This window comes from Saccopteryx leptura, chromosome 1 (genome assembly GCF_036850995.1).
Source record: "Saccopteryx leptura isolate mSacLep1 chromosome 1, mSacLep1_pri_phased_curated, whole genome shotgun sequence".
Lineage (NCBI taxonomy): Eukaryota > Metazoa > Chordata > Mammalia > Chiroptera > Emballonuridae > Saccopteryx > Saccopteryx leptura.
Window position 1 is genome coordinate 40,948,876 of NC_089503.1, and position 21,516 is coordinate 40,970,391.

Consider the following 21,516-nt stretch of genomic DNA (forward strand, 5'->3'; position numbering starts at 1 on the left):
AGCATTGCCACCCTCTCATTCACTGGGTCCAACACCTCAGTCATCTTTGATCCCTCCTCCTCCTCTTCCCCAATTCCACCTGTCACCTAGTCCTGCCGCTGCACTTCTGTGCCTTTGTTACTTCTTGCCAGACCATTATTGAAAGCTTATCTCTAGCATTTTGTCAAGGTCCGGTCAGAAAAACAGAAACCACACTAGTTTTTGTTTTTTGACAGAGAGAAAATAATGGGATTAGCTAACCAGCTGCTAATATTTTTGGAAATGTAAGGAGGAGCACAGTGACAACACAGAGACAACTGCAGGAGGCAGCCACCGCTTCTCATTGTCCCGGGAGACAGGGCAAGGTGCAGGCATCCTCATGTGGATGCCTGGTCACTGCTGGTGCTGCGAAGGGGGCACAATGGAGCTGCTTTGGGGAGAAAGCTAGACACCGATTCCACCTGCCACCGTCAAGGTGAAGGGCCACTGTTTGAACAATACTGAGAGGAACAGCCAGCAAGTACAATGGAGTAACTCTCTCCTCCCCTCTTTTTTTTTCAGTTTACTGACAGAACTTAATAGAAAGTCAGCTGGCAAGGAGACAGTTTTCAGGACTTTGGCCCCAGAACACACAACAGAGGATAGAAGGCACATATCCCTACCACAGAGCCTCTCTGTCTCTCTCTGTAGTCTACTTCCCAAAGATTTCTAAATAGCCAGCATTTATTGAGCACTTACTATGTGCCAGTTATAATTCTAAGCAGTTTTTATGAACTATTACTTTAAACCTCTTTAAAACATTTGGAGGCATATATTATTATTACCCACATACTACAAATGAGGAAACTGAGGCACTAGGAAGTTAAGTCATTTGCCCAGAGGGTAAAAGTAGGTTGTGACTGGTAGGTCCAGGATTCAAACCCAAGGTGTCCAGTCATAAAACACTGATTCTCAAACTTTTTTTTTAACTTTCACACTGTGCACCTGAAGGAAAAACCAAAATAGAAAGGTGGAGGTAAGAGTCCTTCAGTAAAAATGATTCTCAAACCATAGCATGTATACCTAAGAATCATCCAGGGAACCTGAAGAAAATATGGATTCCAGAACTCACTTCTCAGACACTAATTTGGGAGGTCTGAGATGAGGAACTTAAAACTTTGAACACATGATCCTGGATGCCACACTCCCACCCCACCCCAGCCTGGATTCTGATGTAACTTGTCCATGGACCACAAGATGAGAATACTTACCCGGCCGGGGCTGGTGAGAGTGAAGATATAACTTGAAAAAGTCCTTCTGCTCCCCAGTTGAGAGTCAGTCTTCAAATACAACTCTGATCATATCATGTCCTGTTTCAAAATCCTTCAATTCATTCCACACACAGATTAACTTAAATATTTAGCAAACACATACTATGTGCTAGGCTAGGCAATATTCTATGTCTTGGGATACATTCAGTGAACAAAATGAAGCTCCCTGGTGGACCTTATATGCTAAGCGTTGGAGAGGGAGATGGGATAGAGTAGACATAATATAAATTAGATCATGTTAGGAGGTGGTAAGTGCTACAGAAAAAAATATAGAGAGAAGGGTAAAGAGGAGGAAATATGCAAGAGGACACGGCATCTTACAGAATGTCGGTGAGCTGAGGCCTCACCCAGAAGCTGACATCTGAAGAAAGCTGGAAGAAAGGCCCTTCCCCGTGGATATCTGTGGGGAGAGGATTCCAGGCAGAGAACAGGCAGGCAAGGGCCAATGGCAAAAGCATGCCTGGCAAGCGTGTGGGATCAGCCAGGGGGAGTGCAAAAGTGGAGCCCTGCAGGCCCCTGTGGGGCTTGGGTTCTTCTTCTGGTAAAATGAGGAGTCATTGGAGGGTTCTGCACTCGCTGAGGAGATGCATGATTCAATTTGTCTTTTACAAGGATCATTTTGGCTCCGTAGAGCCAGATGAGGGTGGAAGGGGACCAAACTAAGAGAACTGTAGTAACACAAACCAGAGGGGATGGGAACTGGAGCCTTTAGCAGCAATGGTGGCTGAAAGCATTCAGTGTTGGATGTATTTTAGAGGTAGAGCCAACAGGATTTCTTATAGAAATGAATCTAGGATATTATGAGGAAAAGTTATTCAAGAAAGAATGCTATGGTTTTGGCCTGAATTATTGAAAGGACGGAGTTTCCGATCAATTGCTATGAGGAAGGCTGAGGGTAAGGAATAGGGTCAGCCACTTTTTATTTCTTTTAAAATGTACTATGTTTTGGCCCTGGCCTGTTGGCTCAGTGATAGAGCATCGGCCTGGCGTGCAGGAGTCCCTGGTTCGATTCCCGGCCAGGGCACACAGGAGAAGCGCCCATCTGCTTCTCCACCCCTCCCCCTCTCCTTCCTCTCTGTCTCTCTCTTCCCCTCCCGCAGCCAAGGCTCCATTGGAGCAAAGCTGGCCCAGGCGCTGAGGATGGCTCCATGGCCTCTGCCTCAGGCGCTAGAATGGCTCTGGTCGCAACACCCCAGATGGGCAGAGCATCGCCCCCTGGTGGGCACGCTGGGTGGATCCCAGTCGGGCGCATGCGGGAGTCTGACTGCCTCCCCGTTTCCAACTTCAGAAAAATACAAAAAAATAAAATAAAATAAAAAAATAAAGTGTACTATGTTTTATTCTATTTTTATCTATTTTTCATTTGTGTGAGTGAAGGCGGGGTAGAAGTCCAAAGCTCAGCTTCAATTTTGGACATGTTAAGTTTAAGATATACATTAGATATCTAAATGAGACAAGAAGAAAAAAATATATAGCTTGAAAAATTCCTGTCTCCCAGGTGAGAATCAGTTCTCAAACCTAATTCTCATCAGATCACATCCCGTATTGATTCAAAAAAAATCAAATATTATTGAGCACATACATGTCAGGAAGTATTCTAGCTGATTAGGACTCTAGAGTGGCCACCCCACTTAGTATCTACGGGACCTTGGAGAAGATGCGAACTTCTTTAGATTTTCATTTCCTTATCTGCAAAGGCTCTATAGAGGCAAGAACCATTCTTTGAGGAAGGTGGTTAAAGTACAAAGCTTGCTCTAGAGTGAGTCTGGTAAACAAACGAGATTCTGTTCTTCAGGGCCTCACAGGTTAACAGGAGAATTTTAGTTTTTCCCCCAAAGCAATGGGAACCAATGGAAGGGCTTTCAACAGAAAGGGACATGCCCAAGGGCATCTATATATAACACCAAGACTTCAAGTTCGATTAGCACATCCTCCAGAACAAGAGAAATTAGCAATTATACTCATACCAGTCTAATATTTTCAGGATACTAAGTAAAAATAATAGTTAATCTTTAAGACTTCGTAAGTTCAATTTTCTAAGTAAGATGGAAAATTAAATTTAATCTTATTTATTGGTGTTAACAGTGATCTCAATGCACAACTGAAATCAGAAATCAGTTTATCTTATATATACCTTTCCTTAATTTAATATTCTAGAAATGTTCAGTTTCAGAAACTACAAGACAACTACAAAAAAATTTTTTATTATGTGTGAAAGCAAAACAGTACATCTATTTAAATATTTTTACATATTTATAGATAAAACAAAGACAAATAATTTATCAAAAATTACAAGTTTAAAGAACAGAACTATTTTGAAATAGCCAATAAAATATCTGAAAATACATTTTATCCATAATTAGTGAACATTATCCCCCAAAAAAGTAACTTGCATCTGTAAAAAATATAAAAGTTTTCTTTTAGAAGTCTGCCAAGATTGCTCTTGCTAAATGTATTATATAATGCCTTTATTGAGAACTTCTGTTTTCACCAAATGGCTTTAAAAACTACCCGTGTTTTCCTTTGGGCTTAGGCGATCTCTAAATCTTCACTTTTACACCACAGGGCATGAACATAAACACAAACAAACCAGAGTGAGAGCTTCGGGTTGCTCTGCTTCATACTGAGCGAAGAACCTTCTCCTTAGCTGGATGAAAGACCATGGTGTACTGTGACGTCCAGTCTACAGCACAGGGCTTCACCAAGCCAAAGCAGCCACACTGAAAGAAGTCTGCCAGGTTCTGTGTGAGCCCAAGGCTGCCAAGAAAGGAAGAGAACACGTCTTACTACATTTCCTGTGTAGCTCTTGATAAACATTTATTCATACAAACACACACTGCGATTCTACAATATACGTCCTTGGAAGGTCCTAATCCAGAGGTGAATCAGTTACTGAGTTTATGGGATGTTAAAACTGTAGCCAGTTCCAGTTTTGGAACTGAACCCCTAACTTTGAGAGCCCGTGGTTTCTGCCAGAAGTGAAATAACTTCATGTTGGGTCTCCTACTCATGGGAATAGTCACGCCATCACTATGTTTCTTTCTTTCCGTTCCCATGGCCCTAATTCAGACTCTGATTATCTCAAAGGCCAGAAAACAATACAATTAACAAAACGTTTCTTTTTCTAAACCTTCTATGTAGCTCTCTAAATGATGTGTTTCAATTCCTTACAATTCATCTTACATACTGGAGACTATCTAGTCTTCCAAAACTGATGTGTTCATAACCCTTCGCCTCCCAATCAAAACCCTTTCAAGACACTCCTCTGCCCAGGAGCTCAAATCCAATTCCTCATCTTTGTATTTCAGGCCCTACTCTATAAATTCCCAAGGTTCCTCAGATACTAGCTCCCCAAACTCTCTTTATAAACCACCTATTGCAGCTACTCTGGCTCTATTTTTCCCATAATCACAACCACGTGGGCCATTCCTCTACCCTGTTCTACCTGGGAACCCACACACCTTCACCCTCACCAAAGGCAACCCCCTCACCCTTTTTTTGTTTCGTTTTTTTGTTTAAATTTTTATTGATTTTAATTTATTGTTTGTATAGATTCAAGTATCCCACCGAATATATCCCCGCCTCCGTGTTCCCCTCAACAGCTCCCTTACCCCCTCCCAACGCCTTCCCCCCTTCCCTCCAGGATTTGCTGATCTGCTCTCTATAATGCTGTTATGTATATATAATTTCACCAATCTCCTTCCCTCTGTCCGCTTTCCCTCTGGCCCCTTTGATCCCGCCTCTGCCTCTATTGCGCTCCTCAGTTCACAGTGTTCATTACCCCCTCACCCTTTCACGCCCTACCAGTCCCCAAGGCCCGCGCCAGGCCCAGGTCCCCTCTGGAGCCTTCCTGATTACAACAGTCTTCAGCATCACTTTTCTCCATCAGCTCCTGAATGCTACCATGTATTCCAGTTGTGAGGAATGTGGATTTTTATGCACGTTTTACCTTTCAAGCCTAAGCCAACCGCCTACACACAACGAAGCACATCTGCACAAAAGGATGAGCGCACTGCCGCTGTTTGGTGACAGTGATGAGGAAAGTCCCATCACTAATCTAAAGGCAGCTTCCCAGGAAGAGGCTAACTACATGGAATAGCTGGGGTGAAAGTGGAGACAGGCTGGGAACTCAGAGGCCCCATTAGTAAGCAAAAGGCACTTGAGGGAGGACAGGCAAGGCAAACCCTTAGTTTGGGCAGGATTTAGAAGTGGCTTAAAGGCCTTACTGTTAGTCCTTCAGTTTGTGTTTCCATTACTCACTTTCCAGGCACACCCAGCTCTCACCTCTGCCCTCTACAACCTTTCTCCAGGGCATGGCTTGCCCTCCTTTCCATCTCCATCTGCCTGCTCCACAGCTTTCAAGGCTCAGCTTAAAATACACAAAGGCTTCCATACTTCAGGGACGTAAACACACACGGGGCCTTCGAGTTATAACACGGCTCCATTCCTACGACAGTGATATAACCCAAATTTTGGTGTAAGTCTAAACATACCCTTCTAGCCTAAGTCACTTACCTATTCTAACACAGTTGTAAAAGCACAATCTAGAACATAAAAACACAACCAAGCACAGAAAAAGAAAAAGGCCGTAAATATCCTACTGCACACTGTACTGCGTATTCTTCCACCACACGCAACCACACTAGTTCGTCCACGTGGTCCCTGAGAACGACGCTAACAGCGTAAGCTGAACTACTCATGTCTCAATTTTTAAAAACTTTTATGGGAGTGTTGTAAACTTAAAACATGGTATGTCGAGATGGTCGTAACCTGAGGACCCCCTGTATTCCTCTGGTTATACGGCTCAGAAAGGGACTTTGTTATTACTGCTGCCAGTCCGAAACAATCATCACAAGCTTAACACTACTCTCCGCTCTCCAGAACTTTAGCCACCTTTTCCCAATTAAGCAGTTTCTTTCCTCTCTCAACACCCAGCAGAGTCATATCCCAGGCTCTGATGTCCTTGTCCAACAGCCTAACTGTTTCATCTTGTACCAGAAATGTACTTTAAAATAGACTGACTGCTCATGAGATATCAGTGAGCGCTCAAATCCCTGGAGACTCTGGGTCACCTCCACAGCACTCCCAGCCCCCCAGGCCCCGATATATGTGATAGGGAGATAAGCTTCAAAGCCTGATTGTTCATATCTTATGATGATGACCTTCCTACAAACACGCATTTTTAACTGAGGACAGGTTTTATACAACCAATGCTCTAGGAGGCACATATCCCAACCCCGAAAAACTAGCTTCTCCCTGACAATACAGGTGGGCACACTAAACATACGGCTAAAATAATTGCTAGTGATAGAAAGCCAGGCTGAAACCTTGGCAATACTCACATCCAATGCTTTCTACAGAAAGCCCTGTCGCTGGCTTTCTCCGCCACATGCTTCATTATCTCAGTGACTTCATGCCAGCAGTATGCAACCTTGTGACCATGTGGCTTGACTGGAGAGAGTCCCCATCTTGGCAAAACTTCAAAGTCACTTATTTTTTTGTGCTGAGTTCAGTAGACTAAATCCCAAATTCTTACCACCTTGGGGCTCATGACCTTACTGCTCACCTCTTGTCACTGAAGCTTCCAACAATGAAGAAGGGCAACTCTATCTGATAGCAAGATAGAGGATAACAGCATGGCCAAGGATGCTGGCCCTCGACTGGGCAACCAAAGGCTAAGCTAGCATTTTCCACAGGACTCAGTGGAAAGAAGATATCACACTTACTTGTATGGTGTCCTCCTGAGGGACAATGGCTGTTTCATATGTCTGCTCTGCTTCAGCAGGCTGGTTCTCTCATGGGATGTCAGGCCCAGAAAAGCAATCTGAAAAAGGGTGGAGGTACATGAAAAATACATCAAGGCTCCACCACTCCTAGCAGTGCATCATGAGTCACTAAAAGCATGTGGTACTCCCCTGCCCCAGCATGAACAGTATCACCTGGCCATCTAACCGAGGATCAAGGGAAGGCTGTGTGAATCTAGTAGCTGGGCACTTTGTTTTTATATTGCTTCTTTTATTAACCTTAAAGAAAACAGTGCATTGACTAAATAAGAGTCATGAAATAACTGCTTTAGTAATTCAAGCCATGGCTAATGGCCATGTTTAGATTCTCAATAAACTCAGCATGCAAGTTTTAAATAAGTAAAACATTATAAGGTCAATATCAGTGCAATTATTTTAACTTGTGTATTCTTAGTATGTCTTTGAAATCAGCCAAATTAAAAAGTTAATAATCTAAGGGAAGTAAAGAACACTTAAACCCACATATTTGTGGAAAGGTAAGAATTAAGGACACTTAAAAACTCACATGTCATTAAAAACACTACTATTTATTTAGTTAGCTCGTTTAATTCTCAAAACAACTCAAAAATTAAATTCCTTATCTTTGAAACAGATTATCATCTTCTTTAGATTGTTTAAGGATTTGAGATAATATATTTAAAATACCTAGTGCAGAGGCTTACAGAGGTGGAGTAACTGGTCCAAGGCCATGCAGTTTAGAAAGTGGCAGCAGTGGGAAGGACACCTCTGGACCTCGGTCATGCGAGAACAGAGCCCATGGTCCTCACCAGCAGTCTATACGCTCAGCTGGACGCTACCGTCAAACCATGCCTCACCAGAGCACCCAGGAAATCAAAAGCTCCAAACAACTGAGTTTTGTTTAAGAAAACAACTCTGTTCTGAATTTCTTTATTTGAAAACTGTCTAAAAAACTGGGTCCATGTACCTGTCTTAAAAAATGTAAACAAATACATTAACTTGAGTTTTAAAAATTGAGAATATTATAGTCTCGTATACTTGTACTTGTTCTAAGAGTCCAGAAGAGAACAAAGAGAATTAGAATTGATGTCTCAAATCTCAGGTTCTTCATCTACCTTCTCTTACTAGCCTTACGGCCATGAGCAAGGCCCTCAGCACCTCTTAGGATTAGTTTCCTCATCTGTAAAATGGAGGAGATACTACTTTGGCACAGTCTACATCTCAAATATTTGTGAGGAAACAGATGGGAAAGTGTTTTGGAATATGCAAAGCATATATAAATATTAGGTATTATAAATGAGAGTAATTAGTATTAATAACCACTGATGTTAATATCCATTCTTACTGCCTGAGTCTGTAGATATTAGAGGGACAGAAATTTAGGATAATGTTCAAAAATCTTAGTTCAGTCAGTATTATTAGCTTAATTACTTTACTTAGTTTTCCTTTATTTAAATTTCTATATTATTATTACAGAATTGATTACTTCCTCATACAAGTGGAATACTTCCTGCTTTTGCTGAGTAGTGCTCTAATTATCTGAGAGTGAGTGGTGCAGACTGGCCACGGCTGTCCTCCACATGGGCAGGCCAGCACCACAGTGAGAATGAGGCTCTGCTCACAGGGGAAGGCAGGCAACAGGAAGGGACAGGAATGTCACAGAAAGCTGAAAGGGACTACTGCCCTGGACCTTGGACTTTCTAATGGCCACAACCTTCTCTGGAAGTGCAATCACCATGCCCACTGGTTAGTGATGTGTTTTCCATTACTTCCCCGCTTCTATACACTTAAGTACTGCATAATCATATAACAAACAGGGCTGAAAAAAGTGAGGGGGAATAATCACCTCACACTTGCATAACATTTTATAGTTTATACTATGCTATCACACACCATATAAGTTAATTGTATGATGGAGAAAGCCCTTAAATGTCAGAAGCTTTTAAACCCTCCTGTGACATTAGACAGGAATTATTATCCCCATTTTACAGACAAGGAAATTGAAATTCAAGAGTCAAATGACAGAGGTGGAACTAGACACAAAGTCCTCTGTGTGGAAATTAATGCCCTTCTATGTTAGTACAGACTATTAAAGATTTTACCCAAAAGCATGACAAGAAGAGAAATGAATACCTGGAAGAGCTGATTAAATAATAAAAATGTTGACCAAGAGAAATGGAAAGCTGCTAGCATGAAGATATATACCACCCAAGGGGAGCAAGCCACAATCTGATTGAGGTAGGTCCACGGTCCATCTTCTCTGAATGTTGTGGCACAATGATTTGACCAATCTGTGAATGCACAAAAAGGAACCTATTATTTTAAAAAGCAGCAAACCAGATAAATAAGATAAAATCTCTGCAGCTGTATTTGAGGAAAAGAGAAAGGAAGGGGTGATGGCATTGATCAGAACCTAATTTTAAGATTTTATCTTCCAAATACCAGCTCCACTAACAAAGATGAAAAACTAGTACCTGCTGTTACTTAAGGCTCTGATCACACTGCATTGGTAGGTGCCAGTGAAGAAACAGAAGCAAAAAAGCCCATAAACCACCACTAAAATCAGTATATTCAGCATAAAATGCACTGGCTACAGAGGTTAATTGTTCAAGGACTTGACAGCTGAGAATGATTATATTTAATAAATATTTGTCCTAGAAAATTATCTTATCCATGTTACAGCAAGATATGGGCCTATCACAGAACTAAGTATAAACTCTTATTAAGGGTTCAGATCAACAGGCCAGTACTGTGAGCACAAGAAACCCTAAGCACCTAGAACTCAAGCTCAGAGCAGGCAACACCGCCTGTACTCCTGCACTGGCGCCATAGTTTATCCTGCAGAGGGAAAAAGGCCAGGTGAGGGAAGTCACAAGAAAGACACCCTCAGGATAGTAACAGGGAGCTGGTCATACGATCACACTCAGATTCTCCCCAGGAGAACCTATTTATATGCCAACTGAAAGAAAGAACTTCACTATGGCCTTCGTGATAATGACCCCTAACCCATGCAGCTAAGAGCAGCAGAAAGGTGAACATAGGTAGGAAGCAGGAGAAACAAGGAAACAGACTTTCAATGTTATATAAAGCCAATGTCTTTTATAAGTACCATGACTGTTCGTAAAGAACTATTATTATTATTATTATTATTATTATTATTATTATTTGTATTTTTCTGAAGTGAGAAGCAGGGAGGCAGAGAGACAGACTCCTGCATACACCTGACCAGGATCCACCTGGCATGTCCACCAGGGGGCGATGCTCTGCCTATCTGAGGCATTGCTTCGTTGCAACTGGAGTCATTTTAACGCATCTGCCTGCTGGGACATAAAAGAATGTAATTTCAACAGCAGGCAGAGCACGCAGCTGAGTGGGAAAGAATGTCTACTTCTTTGAGCTTAGGGATTTCTGCCGCTTTCTCCTGGGAGTTTTTTCAATAACACAGCATGACTTCAAACTGAAGTTTCCATAGAACTGATGTCAATACAGTATTAATATAAAAGATGTGGCTGTCAATGGCCATGCACATTAGTTACATGTAATATAACACTTTAACATGTACTAATGCATTATTATCAGGTGGTCACTGGCTAACGAGAAAGAAGAAAAGGCACTCTTATTGTTCTAAATCAAGTGTTTTCATCTTTAGTCAGCATTAATAGTTACAGCGTGCTTTCCAGCGATGATCTAAGATCTTTACCCCTGGAACCTGTGCAACACTGACACGTCTGAGTTACTTACTGTCCACCCTGAAAACAGACCTCACAAGATGAACAGCTGGTGGCTAAGGAGGCAACCGGCTTACATGAGGGGGCAGGGCTCGGCGGGGCTCTAGCTACAAGGCTGTGAAGGGTAAACAAAGAAGGTGAAAGGACAGTGAGGGCACATTAGAAAAATTGAACTTTTTTTTTTAAATTCACTGTCTGAAATAATGATGACACAATGTCCTCATTCGGTGTAAAAAAAAAAAGTCAAAATATAAATGGGATGTAAGTAACAAAGTACATAAGTTCAGCTACTAGCCTCCACAGTTTTAAGTGACTGTAAAGGAGGGACTATTCCTAAGAAACTAAAGTAACATAAAAATTGGTTCAGGGCCAGAGAATAAAGACAAAGAGCAGGGAAGAACCAATACATGGAATAAGAAAGCAACTTGGAAAGAATGAATATGATGGAAAATCACTTCTGTCCTTATCAATACAGCCTATTGCTGGACAGACACCAAACAAAGGGACTATTTTTAGTGGAGAGAGACAAGAGCGGTGCAAAATCTGGCTCCTTCTCCCTAGTATCAAGTCCAGGCGCAGGTTGGTCTGTGGGCCAGCTCAAAAAGGTTTTCCAGGAATACGCTTTAATGTCAGGCCTTCAAAGGTCAGCGCTTTCAACAGAAAGAAGCTCTGTCAAAATATCTTTTATTTCTTTCACCACAGGACATAATCTAAGAGGTTTTAAATTCCAATGCTCAGGATTGCTGATGGCTTTTGACAGGAACTGAGATAAGGATCACAACCTTCTGTTTATTAGATCCATTTGAGATGCGCACAGTTACAGTGAGCCACAAAAGCATTCCCTAGTGATCAGACACCCGCGGTGTCAGTGGGAAGGACTGGCAAGGTAACAGAAGCCCTCTCCATGCCTGCAGCAGGGCAGAAGAGAAACCATTTCACACAGATGTTAACAATACCAGAGCCAACTTGTAATACCAGATGTTTCTGGGGAGGGGAGCTGTGAAGCTTGGAGAGAGTGGAAAGGAATTATCTTTCATAAACAAAACAAAACGTCAAGAAAGCCAAGAAGGCAGGGCAGGTAGGGAATGACGGGGCTTGGGATGATAAAGGAAAAGGAAGAAAAGGTAGGAAACAACTGTCCTAACATCTTCCTGAATCAGTCCAGATTCTAGCTCAAGCAACAAAATTAGTATTTTATACAATACTTGGGCATAAGGCTCTTTGCTTCTAGAGCCAAATTCTCCCAAAGTTTTAAAAAAAATTAAAAAATAAAAATAAACAGTTAAAGTCAAAATACACTACAAGCACTATATAGGTTTTTCCAGTTAGGTAACCTATTCCAACGTTTGAAAAGCACAATCATACAACTCTTAGGAACTACCAAAATCCTTCTTGCTTCAATTTAAACCCTGTCTTAGCTGATCATCTGGAACAGCTGGATGTTACTCCCGACATGAGACCCCTAGAGAGAGCTGCCCTTTACACTGCTACTGAAAGATCATTTTCCTTGCCCGGCCTGTGCAATGGATAGAGCGCTGATCTGGAACACTGAGGATGCCAGTTTGAGGCCCTGGGTTTGCCGGGTCAAGACACACGTGACAAGCCAACAAACAATGAACAACTAATGTGAAGAAATTATGAGTTGATGCTTCTTGCTCCCTCTGCTCTCTGTAAAATCAATAAATAAAATCTTAGGCCCTGGCTGGTTGGCTCAGCGGTAGAGCGTCGGCCTGGCGTGCGGGGGACCCGGGTTCGATTCCCGGCCAGGGCACACAGGAGAAGCGCCCATTTGCTTCTCCACCCCCCCCACTCCTTCCTGTCTCTCTCTTCCCCTCCCGCAGCCAAGGCTCCATTGGAGCAAAGATGGCCTGGGTGCTGGGGATGGCTCCTTGGTCTCTGCCCCAGGCACTAGAGTGGCTCTGGTCGCAGCAGAGCAACGCCCTGGAGGGGCAGAGCATCACCCCCTGGTGGGCAGAGCGTCGCCCCTGGTGGGTGTGCCCGGTGGATCCCGGTCGGGCGCATGCGGGAGTCTCTCTGTCTCTCCCCGTTTCCAGCTTCAGAAAAATACAAAATAAATAAATAAATAAATAAATAAATAAATAAATAAATAAATAAATAAAATCTTAAAAAAAGGTCATTCAAGTAAGAAATAACAGAGATTTAAAACAAAGATTATTTTCCTTTCTCAGAGACGCAGAATAACTGATCGAATGTTTATTCCAACCTTTCAATGATTATTACAGCTTCCCCATCAGCTGCAAGTTGTGACCTGAGATTTATCAAAGGCACGTGCTTTCAGTTTTGTTCATAATTACTGTGACAACCTTCAAGTTCCGGGCCTCTCTCCCACCAGCCCCCCCCCTTTATTTACTTCTCACTTCCCTGGCTTTGCACCTAAGTGGCTGATTGTTCCTCCTTTCAGTGGGGGTAAATCTGCACTTGCCTAAATGCATTTGTTATTTCTGACCACTTTTCTAATTTACCAAGGTCATTTCAGAGGAAAACCTCTTCCAGGGTCTGACAACTGACCTCTTCCAGCATTGCTTGCAGCTCCCCATTGTTGAGAGTCTCACTGGCCCCCGCATCACTTTTATAAGGGGTACAGTTTATGGTCACCCAGCCAGAAGGTGACATGCAAGAGTGTACAAGGAACAGCGTTGTTGGTGGGGGCACGCATGAGCCTGCTGTAAGGAAAATTTATACTTACACATAAAAGTTTCATATATAATCCAGTCACACACGATGGAAAGGAAAAATAAGAAGAATATGTAATAGCGATGGTTGCCGAAACCTGTATCAGAAAGTGAATCAACATATTTAATACTTTTTCTTACAATGATTTTCCAGATCAACACATTATTAACCACTTTCCTGTCCAAAGTCTTCACCAAAGTAAAGAAATAAGCTATTGCTTTGCTTTTAAATACCACTAACCCAAAGTCAAACAGCTCTGACATGTCATGTTGGTCAACTATCCATGTTAACTGAACTAATATTTATTTATTACTTACTTAAAAGAAGTTGTTTTTTCTGTTTTTGTTTTTTAATAAGAACAAAGTTTGTTAGGCACATGCCGCTCTGGGATGGCCTATACTGTGTTGGAGGGAGAGGGGCGGGCAGGATGTGGGGGAAGTCATACCTGTCCCTTCCTTCCACGTGACTCGTGGACATCAAGGACTGACTGGATCAGGGAGCAGAGAAAATGAATCTGAGGAGCAGCACTAAATAGCCATGTTGCAGGAGACTGAACGCAGCAGAAGAGGAGCACCCTGCAGCCTGAGAAAGGCCCACAGAAGCGAAGAAGGTGGGAGGGTGCCAGGCAGCCAAGCCCCACTCTTCTATTTTGATGCTGGAGATGGGAGCGTCCTGATGCCAATGACACAAAAGCTGCTCGGGTACCACCATGTTCCCCCTCTTTCTCCAGAGGCAGCAAAGCCCAGCAGAAGGAACACCAGCCATAGGAATGAGGAGACCTAGGTTTATGAATGACTACTTGTGTGACTATAGGTACAACATTTACATTCCCTGATCCATTGTTCTCACTTATAGTATGGGGATATCTCTTCCATCTCACAGGCCCGTGGCAACCAGAGAATGAGGCACGTAAAAGCACCGTGTTAAATGAAATGATAGAAATATATGGACTCATTGCTATTGTTTTTCCACTACCATTCAAAGCTGCCTGTTATAATGTCAATCACCTCACCGCTAAGGTGGGATAGGGTCCATAGAGTGTGGGACTCCAGAAATGATCTCTTCTAGAAAGTAAAAAACAACACAATGCACTAAGAAAACCTGACTAAGCCGAGGCAGCCTTTTGCCCATCAAGATCGTGAACGTTCATCTTCTCCCAAAGACCCATGACCACAGTTCCTCATAATAAAGCCCGGGCTTTAGTGCGATGGCTCAGAGGACGGCAGGGCTGCAGACCAGGACACGGAACACTCCCTGAGTGGGAGCCCAGCCCCAGATCTCCACCATCTCTGGGTCTAGCTCTAGCTGAATCTTGCAGAAGGCAAGTGGAGAAGGTGAACAAGAGAGACAAGACAAAACATGGAAAGAACATAGGATCTGGAGAAGACTGATACTCCTAAAGTGACTTCAAGCAAATAATGTTTCACTTTTTATATTTCTTCAACTCTAAAGTGGACATAATAACACCAACCTCGCAGGAGTGGTATATGATGATCAAAAAGGATACGATATATGAAAGTGTTTCATAAATGTTAAAACACTGTAATAATATTATCAGTATCAAAAATCAGTTTTCCAAAAGTGTTGTACCATAGTGATAATACTCTGACAAGGAACAGCTACAAAATGGGTTCCCTTTCACTTTTTCTATGACTCACACACATAACTAAATATAAGCTTAGCTTCATAGGGTAACTGAAAAGTTCAACCTCTCACCTATACACCGTCCAGTCCACAGGCAGTGTTGATCGTATCGAGCCACACAGGAGTTGCACACAGGGCAATGGAGCGACCTTAATGGCTTTCTTACCTAAGTAGGCAATTTGGAGAGGCCCAAGCAAAAATCAGTCTCAAAGTAGTAACAAATCACAAGCAAAAGCTTATTCCTAAATCCTAGAGAAACTGACACAAATAATCCTAAATATTAGATCATCCATTCACGCTGAGGCTCTGGAAGTCTTATTAATATTCCCTCGTCTATATGTCTATTTCATTGAAGCCATCGCTAAAGGGGATTTGGATTCCAGAGCCTACTGGCAGTGACTGGTGAGAATGAGGCAATCCCATGCAGCACAAGAATCATGGACTAAAGAAACGAAGCTCAAGTCACATTTCTGGCTCTGCCAATAATGTGGGGAAAGTTACTTCCTCCTTTTAGGCCACGATTTCTCAACTGCAAAATGAGAAGTTTCACCAAGTGGTTCCTGGGGTTATCATGAGCCTGCGATCCAAGTTAGTTCTAACATATGCTTCATGGCAGGAGAAAGCAAACAAAACATAGAAAGAGATTTTTAATCATAGGCAACTCCAAGAGATTATAAACATCCTTCTCTCGTATGTTCAAGGCAGAAAATTGTTCTGACAGTAATGCAAAATTAGAACCTAGCAGAAACAAAGGTGTATAAATATATCATAAAGATTTGCTAAATGCTTACATGAGCAATGTAACCAAGAATTTGCTTTTACTATGGGAAAGTCAATTATAAAAAAAAAGACTCACAAGACATGACGTACAAAATGTTCTGAAGTCCAGACAACCAGTCTCTGCGAGGGTGATGATGTTCTGAAAGACAGAATTTGACCTTACGTTGGCGTTTTACTGGGGAATGTATAATGCATGGTCATACACCATAATCACAGCTTTCTCTCCAAACTGAGGAAGCTAGAAAAGCACCTTGGGAGACTGGTCAACAAATCATTCCATGCCTGAAATAATTACTTTTTCAAGTCTGTATTTTCAACCACAGCCAAGAAATTACAATGCACAAAAATGATACCCCTTCTCTCCATCAATGGCAATGACCTCCCACTTACCATCTGCTAGAGAAAAATAAACACAGACGATCCTAAAAAGAAACAAAAACTACCAGTAACCAACAGAACTGATGGGCATAAGCACCAATGGCTCAGTTTTTGAGGAACACTGGCTTTAGGTAATAAAGATGACACTCTCCCCAACTTCTAAACATTCAGGAGCGATGGAAGACACACCATGTCATCTGAACACTTCATCTGAGGAGGAGACGGGGCATCTCCCCTGTCAGGAAGGAGGAGGACTCCCCCTGGCTCCTGCCTGCTCCATGTATTAAATGAGGGACTTTAAGCTATCTGATCATTATCTAAGTGTTACTATAAAGAATTAGAAAATTGTATCTGCTAACAAAAATTACATCTGAAAAGGTCTTGGTGAAGTATTATTTTAACAGGAATTAAAAATATTTTAAAATATATATTTTTAAAATTTTTCATATAGCCTGACCAGGCGGTGGTGCAGTGGATAGAGCGACGGACTAGAACGTGGAAGACACAGGTTCAAAACCCCAAGGTCGTGAGCTTGAATGTGGGCTCATCTGGTTTGGGCAAGGCTCACCAGCTTGAGCCCAAAGTCACTGGCTTGAGCAAGGGGTCACTCGGTCTCCTATAGCCCCCCGGTCAAGGCACATATGAGAAAGCAATCAATAAACAACAACTAAGGTGCTGCAATGAAGAATTGCTTCTCGTCTCTCTCCCTTCCTGTCTGTCCCTATCTGTCCCTCTCTCTGTCTCTGTCACACACACACAAAAATTCATATAAACAAAAAAGGAATCTCATTTTGTAGAGGAATCTCATTTTGCTGATTTATTCATTCCACATTTATGTTACATCTATTAGGTGCCAGGCACTAGAGATGCAGTCATGACAAAAACCAACATGGCTATGATCTTCTGAAATTTACATACCCTACTATTTTTAAAAAATCAGTAACATCACAAAGAAAGCTCACCATTTTCCTTTCTTCTTCAGAAGCCTTAGTGAAGCCTGGATCCGTTGCCCAGGTCTTGTAGAAAAAGTAGAGGAAGCCTATTATGCTGAGAATAAAAGCAAAATAGAAAGGAGTGCCTGCAAGATGTTAAAGCAAGGTTAAGGAACATATCAGACTTCCCTTAAGAATGGCATAATTATGACATAGGCAGATTTCATCACTGGTTCCTAAGAATCTTCTCTGCATTTTATCTTCATTGTCCCTTATGCAACACATCCCTGCTCCCTAACCTGGCCCCCTCCTATGTTGTAATAGGGTAGAAATTTGGTCATAGTTGAAAAATTAATCCCTTCTCAAGAGCTGAAACTCACAAGGGGCCCTAGCTGGTGGTTCAGTGGATAGAGCATCGGCCTGTGTATGGACATCCTGGGTTTGTTTCTGAGTCAGGGCGCACAAGAGAAGCAACCATCTGCTTCTCTCCCCCGCACCCTTCTTCCGCATCCAGTGGCTTGACTGGTTTGAGCATGGCCCCGGTGCTTAGGATAGCTCGGTTGGTGCCAGTGCATCTGCCTCAGGTACTAAAAATAGCTTGCTTAATTCAAGCATCGGCTCAAGACAGGGTTGCCAAGTGGATCCCAGTTGGGGTGCATGCAGGAGTCTGTCTCACTATTTCCCCTCCTCTCATTTAAAAAGGAAAAAAGGAAAAACAAATACTGATGGGGCCTGACCAGGTGGTGGTACAGTGGATAGAGCATCAGACTGGGACACGGAGGACCCAGGTTCAAAACCCCAAAGTCACCGGCTTGAGCACAGGCTCACTAGCTTGAGCATGAGGTCACTGGCTTGAGCGTGGGATTATAGACATGACCCCATGGTTGCTGGCTAGAAGCCCAAGGTCGCTGGCTTGAGCACAAGGTTGCTAGCTTAAGAAAGGGGTCACTCGCTCTGCTGTAACCCTATGGTCAAGGCACATATGAGAAAGTAATCATTGAACAACTAAAGTGCCTCAAGGAAGAACTGATGCTTCTCATCTCTCTCCCTTCCTGTCTGTCTGTCCCTGTCTGTGTCTCTCTTGGACTATCTCTGTCAAAAAAAAAAAATAAAGTACTGATGGGAAGAGTTGTAATATATAAAGAATATCCTGAAGACTTAAAAGCATTCAAGATCCAAATAAATTATTCTTTAATGGTATAATATGGCTCTCCTGAGAGCATCCAGAAAAATATTGTCTGATCACTGTAACAAAATCGTTCAAAGAAATACACCACTTGGTTCAGAGATTCTAACTAAAAGACTTTATTTATATATTAGATAAATGCTTGCAAAAATTTCCTACTGCAAAGTGTAGTACCTAATTGTAACTGATTTAGGCTGAGTTAATTTAGGAATGAAAGAAATTGCTCTCCTTGTAAAGAGCTTATAAATTAAATACTATATATTTGGGAAAGGCAGAAGTTATAAACTGAGATAAAAAGTGTTTCATGGATAAATGGTCCCACTTGGAAATGTTTGAACTGGTACAAATTCTCTGTATCAAAAGTAAAATTTTGTGCAATAATAAACCAATACACCAGTAATAAACCAATTTTCCTTGTCCAATTTAAATCATTATTGATGCAGTAACTGTATTTGCCTTTATAGAGATTGCCAAGATGTCCTATAGAGTAGAGAAGACTCTGAGCCCTTGCTGTTAAAAGTGTGGTCCATAGACCACAGCAATGGCTTCACCTGGGAGCCTGTGGGACAGGCAGAACTTCAGACCTCATACCCACTCTGCAGATTCAGAACCTGCTCTAACACACAAACACCAGCACACCCACATCTGCTCAGGAGGCAGCAATAAATCTTATTTAGTTTGCCAGTTAATCTGCAGGTGGACCTGGCTTTAAGAAAGACACAAGGTCCAGAAAAATTGTGCGAAATTGAATTTTAACAAATAATGCTTAGAATGAATTAAGAACACTATTAAAGAGTATGTAAGTCTGACCTTTTCTTAAAGAATCACATCTTATTTTGGTTCCATAAAATCCTGATCAACATATACGAAACATTCTCAAAAATACACCAGATAAATCATATGATGATCCCATATATTGAGCTGACTGAATTCTGTTCTGACTAATTTACAAAACAAATCTCAGGAGAATCACTGTATCCTCTCCTCCAAGTAAAGTGAACTGCACTCTAGCCCCTCCCATAAAGCCAAACATCCCTTGCTTCCATGCCCTTTCTTGCTTTGTGTTTTGCTGACCTCAAATGCTCCCCCCCATCTTTCCCACTCACCCCTTCTATTTCTAAAACCACACTGTTAAAATGTCTAAGTCCTAACTGCCTTCAAGACTCAAGTCACACACACCCTTCCTTGGTAGGTCATTCCCTACAGAGAATTCTCTCTTATCTGCATCTAAGAAGGCTTACTTCTATGGCTCTTAGACCTCAAATTATAGTTACTTATAGACACCTCAGCTTGCCCAGCTAGCTTGTGACTCAATATGGAGGTAAATTTGCCTTTCAATACAACACTGTTCCTTAAACAACACTGTTCACTGGTCAAGTTCCTCTGTTTGTGCTCCTACTTGTCATTGTCTCTTTTAAAGAACAGAATTCAAAAGACAGCAAACATACTTCGGGTGTGTACAGACTGGAACAGAGGACAGTGACATTGCTATTGTCCTTTGCTTGGACACTCAAATCCTTGGAACACTACTGGAGAATATACCGACACCCTCGAAGCCGCCTCACTCCCCATACAGGGCTTTAGTCCAAGCTCCTGGTTCGTTTTCCCGTGAGCTGAAGCTACGACATTTTCACCACATGTGCTTGTACATTCTCATTCTCTGAGACCCAGTATGGGACTTCGCCCATGTCTATCCCTCTTAAACTAGTCAGCTCTAGCCAGAATCACAAACATAATATTCAGTGACTCAGCATCTCTTTCCTAAGTACTAATCTTCCGAACTCATAAGTATGGTCTGACCTCTTCAATTGATCCCGTGTCATAAAAGCCATTATCTGTTGAACACAGAAAAGACATGAAAAGATCATGTCTGAGGAGCTGATCTAGAGCTGCCCTTAAATTAATTTCAACATGAGGCCTTCGAAACAGATTTTATTCATAAGAGTAATTAATAGTAATAATAGGTATTACTTTCAGAATTCAGATTATGCAATAAGGACTGTGGTCAGCAACTCACAGACATCATTGCACAGTAATCCTTGCAGCCACCCCATAAACTTGGTACTGTTATCCTCTATTTACAGAAAAACTGAGACTCAGTGAAATTAAGTAACTTGCCCAATACTACATAGTAAAAGGGGCCAAAAACTCAAATTCATCCTGATTCCAAAGATGGTCCACTCTCCACAGTACCCCAGATCCTCTTCCCATAATGTGGCTAGAGTAGCAAAAGCCCCTATGCAACCCAGACTTGGCAACCTGAGTTGAAACTAGTATAACCTCAGGATAGGTTTGTACAGGGTAGCACCTCAGTTCATACCCCGGCAGTTAAAACAGCATTGAACATTCAGCTTGAAAAACAATGATTCGATGGTGAAGAGTGCCACCTACTGACATTCATGCACCAGTAACAGGCTCGTATGGATGCCTGGATCACGGGGCTGTATGCGTACATGTCAGTAAAACAGCATCTTATCTTCAACACCTTAAGATTCTGTCTAGCTACAAAACTCAGTTCTTCTGATGTAATGGCATCTTCACAAATACTAAAGTTTGTAATTAAATTCAGCTGAATACTAAGTTATAGTTGAGGTTTTCAAACTATGGTGAAGTTACATTGGTAATATTGATTCTATATATTTGAAATAATTCAACATAAAAACTATATCACATTTTTGTGCAAAATTTGAAATAATGTGAGTTGACACATTTTAAAAATTCATCAAGAAACACAATTTTAGGCCCTGGCCAGTTGGCTCAATGGCAGAGTGTCAGCCTGGTGTGTGGACGTCCTGGGTTCAATTCCCAGTCAGGGCACAAAGGAGAAGTGCCCATCTGCTTCTCTACCCCTCCCCTTCTCACTTATCTTTCTCTCTCTCTCTCTCTCTCCTCCTGCAGCCATGGTTTGATTGGAGCAAGTTAGCCCCAGGTGCTGAGGATGGCTCATGGCCTCTGCGTCAGGTACTAAGAAGAGCTTCGCTGCTGAGCAATGGAGCATCGCCCCCTAGTGGGCATGCCAGGTGGATCCTGGTCAGGGTGCATGCGGAAATCTGTCTCTCTGCCTCCCCTACTCTTACTGAATAAAAAAAAAAGAAACACAATTTTAAAACTGTGTTTATTCCA

The 21,516-nt window shown here is 42.1% G+C and overlaps 1 protein-coding gene across 2 annotated transcripts in view; it reads right to left on the reverse strand.

Annotated features, from left to right (window-relative positions):
- Positions 1-3,523: 3,523 nt before the first annotated feature.
- ZDHHC13 (zinc finger DHHC-type palmitoyltransferase 13) overlaps positions 3,524-21,516 on the reverse strand; it is a 51,993-nt gene continuing 34,000 nt past the window's right edge. For both annotated transcript variants that reach the window (XM_066364581.1, XM_066364586.1), the window contains exons 11-17: positions 17,238-17,360; positions 15,974-16,036; positions 15,190-15,283; positions 13,487-13,570; positions 9,185-9,342; positions 7,016-7,113; positions 3,524-4,046 (exon numbers count right to left, since the gene is read on the reverse strand). In XM_066364581.1, the coding sequence (XP_066220678.1) occupies positions 3,908-4,046; positions 7,016-7,113; positions 9,185-9,342; positions 13,487-13,570; positions 15,190-15,283; positions 15,974-16,036; positions 17,238-17,360 (759 nt within the window). In that variant the 3' untranslated portion in view covers positions 3,524-3,907. The remainder of the gene's footprint in view (positions 4,047-7,015; positions 7,114-9,184; positions 9,343-13,486; positions 13,571-15,189; positions 15,284-15,973; positions 16,037-17,237; positions 17,361-21,516) is intronic.